This window comes from Dendrobium catenatum, unplaced genomic scaffold (assembly GCF_001605985.2).
Source record: "Dendrobium catenatum unplaced genomic scaffold, ASM160598v2 fragScaff_scaffold_1063, whole genome shotgun sequence".
Classification (NCBI taxonomy): domain Eukaryota; kingdom Viridiplantae; phylum Streptophyta; class Magnoliopsida; order Asparagales; family Orchidaceae; genus Dendrobium; species Dendrobium catenatum.
This window is the reverse complement of record NW_021319525.1, coordinates 980606-990889: the sequence shown is the minus strand read 5'-3', so window position 1 is coordinate 990889 and position 10284 is coordinate 980606. Positions and strand designations below refer to the sequence as shown.

At 39.1% G+C, this 10284-nt stretch overlaps 2 protein-coding genes across 2 annotated transcripts in view; both read left to right on the top strand.

Moving 5' to 3' along the window:
* Positions 1-593, top strand: part of LOC110108556 (phosphoenolpyruvate carboxylase kinase 1-like) — a 7840-nt gene extending 7247 nt beyond the window's left edge. Inside the window, exon 3 of the mRNA XM_028698328.1 lies at positions 254-593. Within this exon, the coding sequence (XP_028554161.1) occupies positions 254-593 (340 nt within the window). The remainder of the gene's footprint in view (positions 1-253) is intronic.
* A 4312-nt stretch (positions 594-4905) lies between these two features.
* On the top strand, positions 4906-5815 carry LOC110108555 (phosphoenolpyruvate carboxylase kinase 1-like). The gene is made up of 2 exons (XM_020839238.1): positions 4906-5682; positions 5786-5815. The coding sequence occupies exons 1-2, from the start codon at positions 4906-4908 to the stop codon at positions 5813-5815; spliced, it is 807 nt and encodes a 268-aa protein (XP_020694897.1).
* Positions 5816-10284: the final 4469 nt, after the last annotated feature.

Here is a 10284-nt window from a genome sequence, read left to right as displayed (position 1 = left end):
TCGGCAGCTCATCCCCAAACGGATGGCCAAACTGAAACAGTGAACCGGAGTTTGGGAAATCTTCTACGATGTTTTGTGGGGAAAAATATTAAACAATGGGATCTTATATTGGCTCAGGTTGAATTTGCATTCAACCGGTCTATTAATCAAGCCACCAAAAGAAGTCCGTTTGAAGTTGCTTATGGTTATAACCCAGTGACGCCGCTGGATTTGGTTCCCATTGTACAGAAGACTGCTTTTAGCACCGATGCAGAACAACGAGCCTGGAAATTCAGCAACTTGATAAGCAGGTTCAAGACACAATAGCAAAGCACAATGAGAAATGTCGGAAACAAGCAAATAAGACTCGCCGCTCTGTTGAGTTCAAAGAAGGGGATCTCGTATGGATTCGGCTTAGAAAAGAAAGATTTCCTCCTGGAGCTTTTTCTAAACTAAAGCATAAAGCTGATGGGCCTTTTCGTGTAATCAAGAAGATCAACAATAACGCATATCAGATAGATCTTCCCGGTGATTACCAGATTTCTGCAACCTTCAATGTCGCCGACTTGACGCCTCACTATGATATGGACGTTCTTCCCACCCCAGGAGAATGACACAGGAGTGTCTTAGAAATAACCTGATACCGTTATATTCTGTTTGGTTTCTTTTTCTTCCCTATTCTATAGCCGTTACTGTTGCCAATTGTATAGCCTCTTTTGAATTGTATTTTTGTTCTTTCCCGGGTGTGATTTATAAGGCACTCCGGACGATAGCGAGGGTGTTGAATCACTGGAACTTGAGGGAGAGCGTGAGGACGGAACAACGAAGGAGAGATAGACAAGAGGAAATGAATCTTGTTATTACTCATCACGGTTACATTAGTATAAATAGTTGTTTATCATAACAGAATGTACACGTGTAGCTAAGTAATTGGTATGCTGTAATAATATAAATCAGCTAATCTAATTGAAATACTTAAGGCTCTAATAGCCCCCCGCAAACGAAGGGGTCAGAGATGATCGTGAGTTTGTCCCGGAGCATTGTCATTTGGTATCAGAGCCGGCGAAGATGCCGCCTCGACGAAACCCGCAGAGACCGACGAGAGACGTGATCATTGAGGATTTACAACGGGAAATCCAGCAGCTGCAACAACGGCTAGCAAGATTTGAACATCAAGAAACAGAGGATGTTCAAGAGGAAGGAGAAGAAGAGGTTAACCCGTTTCATCAAGATCTTCACAGTGAAGATGAGGGCAGACGACCTGCGCTAGGACGTGCGAGACGTCCACGTGATGACAGTGGAGTTAAGGTGGAGTTACCCGAATTTGATGGTAGATTGGATCCGGATGAATTTGTGAATTGGCTGCACACTGTCGACCGAATTGTTGATTTTAAAGAAATTCCTTCAGAGAGAGTTGTCAAGCTCGTCGCCATCAAATTAAAGAAGAATGCTTCCCTATGGTGGGAAAATTTGAAACGAAATCGAGACCGGGAAGGCAAAAGCAAGATTGTGACATGGATAAAGATGAAGAAAGAACTTAAGCGGAAGTATCTGCCGGAGAGATATCGTCAGGATCTGTTCTTGAAGCTCCACCGTTTACAACAAAACCAGCTTACTGTTGAAGAATACATTGCGGAATTTGAACAGTTGTCCCTCCAATGTGAGCTAGCTGAACCAGAGGAAAATACTATTGCCCGGTTCTTGGAAGGATTACAACCGTCGATTGCCAATGTGGTTCAATTACAACCATATAGGACACTACAAGATGTGTTTGATCTGTCTTTTAAAGTGGAAAAACAGCAGCGACCCAGCCGGTGGATTCGTGGTAAACCCCCTGCTCAAGAGGAAGGATCTGATCGAAGCCAAGTCAAGAAAGCTGAGGGAAGGACTATGGGAGCGAATCCTTTGAACAAAGAGATTACTCGGCCTGCTAATGGAGCATTGAAAATACCCGGAACCACGGGGTTACCTCCAAGAAAATGCTTCAAATGCCAAGGCTTTGGCCACATTGCCTCTGGATGTCCGAACTGAAGGATTGTTACAATCATTGAAGAAGCTGATACGGAGCAAGACATGATGATAGATCACGAGTCCGAGAATAATATGATGACGGAAACCACTGTAATTTCCGCAGATGAAGGGAGTTTACTTGTCCTCAGGAGGCTACTTAGTTCCCATAAGGAAGATTCATGTCAGCGCCATAGCATTTTTCAAACACGGTGCACAGTTGGCGGGAAGGTTTGCCAAATGATCATTGATAGTGGTAGTTGTGAAAACGTGGTGTCCGCCACCATGGTTAGCAAGCTTGAGTTGCCCACGGTAGACCACCCCAAACCTTACACACTATCGTGGATAAAAAAGGAAAATGAAGTTCAGGTGTCGAAGCGTTGTCTTGTAAGTTTCTCCATTGGCAATTATGCGGAGCAAGTGTGGTGTGATGTAGTTCCCATGGATGCTTGCCATCTTCTGTTAGGACGCCCGTGGAAATTTGACAAGAAGACTGTTCATGACGGAAAAGCAAACACATATTCGTTTAAGCATCAAAATCAACGGATTATGTTGGTGCCTCTACAGGAGTCTACAGCCGTAAAAGCCAGTCCGCAGCTGTTAACTCGGTCATTATTTTTAAAGGCTTTCAGGGAGGCTACATTTGGGTTTGCATTGGTGATCTTAGCCACCAATGAAGCTCAGACTAATGAAGATACAGTAGTTCGAGATATCCTGGAAGAATATCCTGATGTTCTGTCTAGTGTTCTACCGTCCAGATTACCTCCGGAAAGACAAATTCAGCATGCTGTGGAGTTTGTTCCTGGGTCGGTCATTCCCAATCGGCCTGCTTATCAATTACGACCCGAAGAACAAGCTGAGCTCAAACGACAGGTAGAAGAATTACTGAACAAAGGATTTATCAGGCATAGTGTTAGTCCCTGCGCTGTGCCCGCCTTACTAGTTCCAAAACGAGATGGATCCTATAGGATGTGCATAGACAGCCGAGCTGTTAATAAAATTACAGTTAAATATAGATTTCCCATCCCTCGCATAGATGATATCTTCGATCAGCTACAGGGTGCTACCATTTTTTCCAAACTGGATCTACGCAGTGGATACCATCAGATCCGTATGAGACCTGGTGACGAGTGGAAAACTGCGTTTAAAACACATGACGGGTTGTACAAGTGGCTAATCATGCCATTTGGCTTAACCAACGCTCCCAGCACATTCATGCGTCTAATGAATCATGTCCTACAACCCTTTCTATATAAGTTTGTAATTGCCTATTTTGATGATGTTCTTGTTTACAGTGCTAATCTCCAGGATCATCGCATTCATCTTCGACGGGTTCTCGATCTCTTCCGGGAACAACAATTGTTCATTAATCTTGAGAAGTGTCAATTTGCTGCTTCTCAGATTACATTCTTGGGCTATCAACTCTCTGCTGAAGGGTTGAAGATTGATCTTGATAAGGTTGAGGCCGTCCGCAGCTGGCCTGTTCCCCAGTCATTCACAGACATTCGCCGTTTTCATGGCCTAGCGTCTTTCTACAGAAGATTCATCAAGGATTTCAGTACAATTGCGGCCCCGATGACGGAAATTCTCCGAGCTAATCAATTTGAATGGAACCCGGCGGCACAGACAAGCTTTGAGGAGCTGAAACAGAGATTGTCTTCTACCCCCACACTAAACTTACCTGACTTCGACCAAGCCTTTGAGGTCGAATGTGACGCCTCAAATGTAGGCATTGGTGCTGTACTAACTCAAGGGGGCCATCCGATAGCTTATTTTAGTGAAAAGTTAAGTGATGCAAGACGCAAGTATTCTACATACGACAAGGAGTTCTACGCTATAGTTAGAGCCCTGCAGCATTGGAGTCACTATTTGCTGTCAAACGAATTCGTGCTTTTCTCTGATCATGAAGCTCTACGTTATCTTTGCCATCAGAAGAAACTCAAAGCGAGGCACGCTAAGTGGTCTGAAAGCTTATCTGCGTTCCATTATGTTTTGAAGCACAAAGCAGGGCATCATAATCAGGTGGCTGACGCGCTTAGTAGACGGTATGTCCTGCTACAAACGCTACAGAACAAAGTCATTGGTTTTGAAGTCATACGGGACCTATATACAGAAGATGCTGATTTTGGGAACATTTGGCAACAATGTCTTCAAGGTCCCTTCAATCTATTTCACATCAAAGATGGATATCTCTTCTTTAAACAGCGTATGTGTGTTCCGAATTGCTCTCTCCGTTTGACGCTTATTTCAGAGAGCCACGAAGGAAATTTGGCCGGCCACTTTGGGCGAGAAAAGACCATAGAGCTGCTGTGTGAAAATTTCTTTTGGCCATCACTCAGGAAGCATGTTGGGCGGTTTGTACAAAATTGCCAAGTCTGTAAGAGAGCAAAGACCACCAGCACTAATGCAGGCTTGTATACACCGCTTCCTGTGCCCAGCTCACCGTGGGTAGAAATCAGTATTGATTTCGTTGTTGGCCTCCCCCGTACACAAAGGAACAAAGACTCTATCATGGTGGTTGTGGATCGTTTTTCCATGAAAAAAAAAAAATATTCTCTAACTTTTACTTTTTAAATGAATAAAAAAGGGAAAACCGGGCATTTTCAAAAATAAAATCCAAACGTTACTGTAGCTACAGAGATTTTTTAAAATAAAATCCGAGCGAGATTTTTTTAAAAATAAAATCCCGATATTTCCAAAGATAAGATCTCTATATTTCCATAAATAACACTTTCTTCTAAAATTTATTTAAACTAAGGGCTTCTTCCTCAACTCATTCGGTCATTCTTCCATACCCTGTGCTCTTCTCTGCTCCACACTGAGCAGTCCTCGCTGAGAATCTCAGTTGCATTTTGCATTCCCCGGAGATAAAAAGAAAAAAAAAATCGCAGATTTTGCGAGGGAGAAAGAGATTGAGAGATGAGCGACAGTTTCGACCTGGATTACCGCCTTGGAGAACGGCTCGGCCGCGGTCAGTTCGGTACGGTATATAAATGCGTCTCCGTCTCTACCGGCAAGGACTTCGCCGTGAAAATAATCGACAAATTCTCCGGTTGCTTCGATCGCCGCTTGGTTTACTCCGAGATCAAATTAACCCTCCTCGCGGCTTCGGAGAACCCACGCTCCATCCAAATCCACCAGGTCTATGAAGATATCACGGCAGTTTATCTTATTCTGGATCTCTGTCCTGGGCCAGATCTCTTCGACCGCATTGCCAGCCAAGGTCCCTTCTTCGAGAGCGAGGCTGCTGCCCTCATCACCGAATTGGTAAAAGCAGTAGCAGAATGCCACCGCCGCGGCATCGCTCACCGGGACATCAAACTGGAAAACATACTGTTCGATTCCAATGACCGTTTGCTTCTGGCTGATTTTGGCTGCGCAGCACTGTTCGAGAAGGGAGCGCGAAGTTTAAAGGGAAAAGTGGGAACTCCTGCTTATGCTGCTCCGGAAGTAATGGCCGGCGAAACCTACGATGAGAAGATGGATGTGTGGAGCGCGGGGGTCGTCCTTTACTTCATGTTGGGTTGGACATTGCCATTTAATGGTGAAAATGTGGAAGAGATAGTGGCTGCTGTGAAGAAAGGAGATCCAGTTCGTTTCCCGAAGGAATTCTTCCCCTGGTTATCCCGCGGAGCAGAGGATCTGATAGAACAGATGCTTGCTAGAGATCCAGCGGTGAGGCTCTCAGCAGAGCAAGTACTGAGTGAGTTCCCTTCCTTTAAAAAAACACTTTTTTATGTTTTTATTTGGCATCAGCAATGTTACTAATTAATTATTACTTTTGTTTGAACTTTTTCAGGACATCCATGGATCACAGAAATGTCAATGACATGGGTATAACAAGGGAATTTCACTTGTACAGCAGTTAAGAACATATTTTTTTGTCCTTCTATAGCAGCTTAGTAGAAATTTTTTAGATATTAGCAATAAGCCAACAAATTGATGAGATTTTAACCAAGCAGATCATGTTTAGAATTGTCCACTCTGTCAATGTTTTAGAAAGATTAAAAAATTTACAGTTTTTTTGGTTGAAGCATTAGTTCAACTGAAAAAGCAAAACTTAAATAATTGCATTACATAATATGCATCCATTCTGTCTTAGTTGAGCTGATATTTTTCTGTGTTAAAGATGAGTTTAAAGAGCAATAAACTGTACTGATTATTGCTATTCAATGAAGTTAGCAATCTTTCACTCAGACAATGTGTTCGGGAAATGAATTAAGCACTTGCATATACTTTCTGTTTTTCTCACAGTTTACTTCTGTTCAATTAATTTTTGTGATGATGATGGTATAAATATTTTCCTGCTGTGTTGGAAACTAAAGAGCTTGGGATAAGATATTATAATAACGACCTTTCTTCGTATTCATGAAAAATAAAGCAATGCCAAAGACGATTATAATAGATTCTCAACAGCTTTTCTCTTTTCTTCCTTGTGTGCTTAATATAGTAGAAGATTCGTTAAGTTTTATATGAGTAGCTTTGTCTAAACTTTTGCTCAAGTAATGCTCACTCCTTTAGTTCTACAAACAAATTCAATAAAAATACTGATCGAAGTCCAAAGTGTAGGACTCACCATAAAGAAAATCATATGGAAAGTGGGCTAAACTTGTTTCAACGTGTATAATATGTTGACTGTGTTGTATTTTAGTTGTTCTACATGTTGATTCCTAAGGCTTTATTCAGGACCGTTTTCATACAGCTTTTTAAAGTAATTTTCTAGTATAAAAATTATCCTTAAAAATTTTCCCAAACGAAGCCTAAGTTATGGTACTATTTATCTATGGAGCTAATGGATTTAAGAATTCAATGGTTATGTTTGACCTTCTCCTGATGCCATTATTTGTTGAATATCCTAATGGTTTAACAGAATGATCATCATAAACTTTATAGGATGATATGTTAGCTTCAGTTTTCAGCATTCATTAATGCTCTTTTAAATGGATGTTGGCTTCAATTTTCACTGCTCATTGCTCTGCCTATAAACTGATATTCTTGTGCTTGGCTTATTTTGATTGCTTGATCAGTAGCTGAATTTAGATCTACTGCTACAATATGCCTACCTTATTTTTTTTAAATTTTCTTTGGTTCATAGAACCTTGTTGTTTCTTCATAGGTGTTATGTTTTCTTCAACTGACTTTTGATCCCAAAGAGCTATACTTATTGTGTATGGTAGGAGCCACCGAGGGTTCATTTGGTACAATTTTCTTACTTCTTTTTAAAGATTTTTTTTTTTTGTATAAAATGTTTTTGAATTAAAAATTTTTGCATTAGATGATTATTTTAGAAAATAGTAAGAAAGTTGTCCGAAATAAAACCTGAATCTTCAAAGGTTTTGTTTTTCTCTTGGTCGTATATTGTAAAAAGACACTTTATTATCATGTGGTCAATCTATATGATTTTTTTTTTTATGGGCATTTGAATAATGAACAAGGCTGTTAATTAATAGACTAATAATTTAATGCATAGTCAAAATTCTTTAATTTAATGGTTGTCTTTATATCCTGTTTTTGTGTTTTTTTTTTCTTTTAAAAAATTTTCTTTCTTAACCCTTAGGTGAGAGTTGGCTGAACTATATAAACATTTACTTACATTTTACATTACAAACTGTGTACAAATTAGTTGGTTGATCATTAACCAATGGCTCATATGAAAACTTTTTGCATAAGACAAATAAGTTTAAGAAAAAAAAAATCTAAGTTTTTCCTCAATTTTTGAAACATTAAGTGTTTGTTTGGAACAACTTTTCGCTGCTTTATGTTTTAAACAACAACCACATTTTTATTTTCACTGTTTTTATGCTACTTTTTCATTACTTCTCAAAAATTTTTGTGACCAGGATTGATAATTTGTTTTCCTCATAATAGCTTCATAACAAACTTCAACAAATGTTATAACTATCCTAAACAGACTCTAATTTTTTATCCAATTTATGATGATAATCATTAAATTGGGGTGACATCTTACATTATTGTTTGCCATGTGATATTACAATCATGTGATAATTAGACACTGTTGTATTTATACATGTTATATTCAATGTTTTGGTTGATTTTCTAAATATGTGCAATGTCAATGCATAATATTTGAGAGGGATTCTTGAGCTAAGCGAAAAGGTGAGATGGGAGAAATAGGGACAGAGACGGAAAATGGAAGAAGAAAATGTAATTTTATTATTCATAGAGAAATTGATACTGATGGTATTAAATAGAAGAATACAGGTAAAGTAGTAAATACTTATGAGTACATATTAAGGTAATGATAATCACACGCTAACAGCCTCCCTCAAATTAATCAGTCGAGGATTGAATGGTTAATTTGGAGCGAAGAATGTTAAAGCGAGTGATTGAAAACGGTTTGGTTAGGATGTCTGCTATTTGATTTTGGGAAGAATGTGATGGATGGTGATGTCGCCGGAGGATAGATGCTGCCGTATAAAATGGTAGTCGATTTAGATGTGTTTTGTTCAAGCATGAAAGACTGGGTTCTTTGCTAGAGCAATGGCCGAGACATTGTCACAATGAATTATGGTTGGAGAGTCCTGTGTTAAGAAAAGCTCTGCGGCGAGTCGACGAAGAATTTAAGGGGGTGAGGGAGGAGATTCTTGATGTTAGACACCAAGAATTTGAGAGGTGCCGGGATGGATACTTCGGCATGATTGTTGGCTAGATTGGAGGAAGAAAGAGGGAGGGAGGAAGTTGAGCTCTGGTCTCCCATAGGTGGGTCTGGATACCATGAGAGGGATTCTTGAGCTGAGCTGAAAGGTGAGACGGGAGAAACTGGGACATAGACAGAAAAGGGAAGAAGAAAATGTAATTCTATTATTCATAGAGAAATTGATACAGATGGTATTAAATAGAAGAATACAGGTAAAGTAGTAAATACTTATGAGTACAGATTAAGGTAATGATAATCACACGCTAACAATATTAACGTCGGACGACAAGTCTATGTTACAATAACTTTACAAACTTCATCATCAATTATAGATGCCATGATAATTTCACCATTTATAGTGTATCGACAAATTATATTAACCTTTAAATGTAATTGTTCAATCACCGAAGAATTCTCCTTTTAAGATATTCAAATATAGCGTGTTCAGGAATACATATTGAACATTATCTATATGCCAACAACATAAATTAGTATAAAGTTCTTAGTTATTGTTGCCTGGTTATCCCGCGGAGCAAAGGATCTGATAGAACAGATGCTTGCTAGAGATCCATCGGTGAGGCTCTCAGCAGAGCAAGTACTGAGTGAGTTCCCTTCCTTTAAAAAAACACTTTTTTTATGTTTTTATTTGGCATTAGCAATGTTACTAATTAATTATTACTTTTGTTTGGACTTTTTCAGGACATCCATGGATCACGGAAATGTCAATGACATGGGTATAACAGGGGAATTTCACTTGTACAGAGTTCAGAACATATTTTTTTGTCCTTCTATAACAGCTTAGAAGAAATTTTTTAGATATGAGCAATAAGCCAACAAATTGATAAGATTTTAACCAAGCAAATCATGTTTAGAATTGTCCACTCTGTCAATGTTTTAGAAAGATTAAAAAATTTACAGTTTTTTTTGTTGAAGCATTAGTTCAACTGAAAAGCAAAACTTAAATAATTGCATTAAATAATATGCATCCATTCTGTCTTAGTTGAGCTGATATTTTTTGGTGTTAAAGATGATTTTAAAGAGCAATATACTGTACTTATTGCTATTCAATGAAGTTAGCAATCTTGTATATACTTTCTATACATCTGTCAGTTTTGTTGAGTTTAATTTATTTTTGTGATGATGATGGTATAAATATTTTCCTGCTTTGTTGGAAACTAAAGAGCAGAAGTGCCCTTGATCAGTTAAGATTTCCCGAATGAAATTCTTGTTTTTCCTAGCTTTGATCTTAGCATAGAGAAACCTAAGTCATTTTCAACCTTAGTTAACTAGTAAGCTTTGCCTCTTTGAGAGATCCAAGAGGACCAACCATGTTGTAAAGTAGCAAGATTATCATTCACCACCTTGAGATTAACATTTAATTCCCTGTCCAGAGGTTGAGATTGCAGCTCAAGAAGAAACTTACTTTGTAAGTCCTTTAGGTCCAAGATGGACTTAGCAATGTAATTAGAGGAAGCGCACTTCATGCCTTTTAGAGACCTCTTGAGAATCTTGAGGGATAAATAAAAAGCAGAGATAGGACTACCAGCAGCCGGCCTCGCAAAAGCAGAGATAATAGCCTCCCAAAAACCCGCCATGTTAACCCAATAGTTTTTGAATTCAAAGAGCTCCTTTCTTTGAAT

Excerpts from the sequence above, each read along its gene's own strand:
- LOC110108555 (XM_020839238.1), top strand. The coding sequence starts at position 4,906 with ATGAGCGACAGTTTCGACCTGGATTACCGCCTTGGAGAACGGCTCGGC. Across the intron at positions 5,683-5,785 it reads TGAGGCTCTCAGCAGAGCAA|GACATCCATGGATCACAGAA; the intron begins GTACTGAGTGAG and ends GAACTTTTTCAG.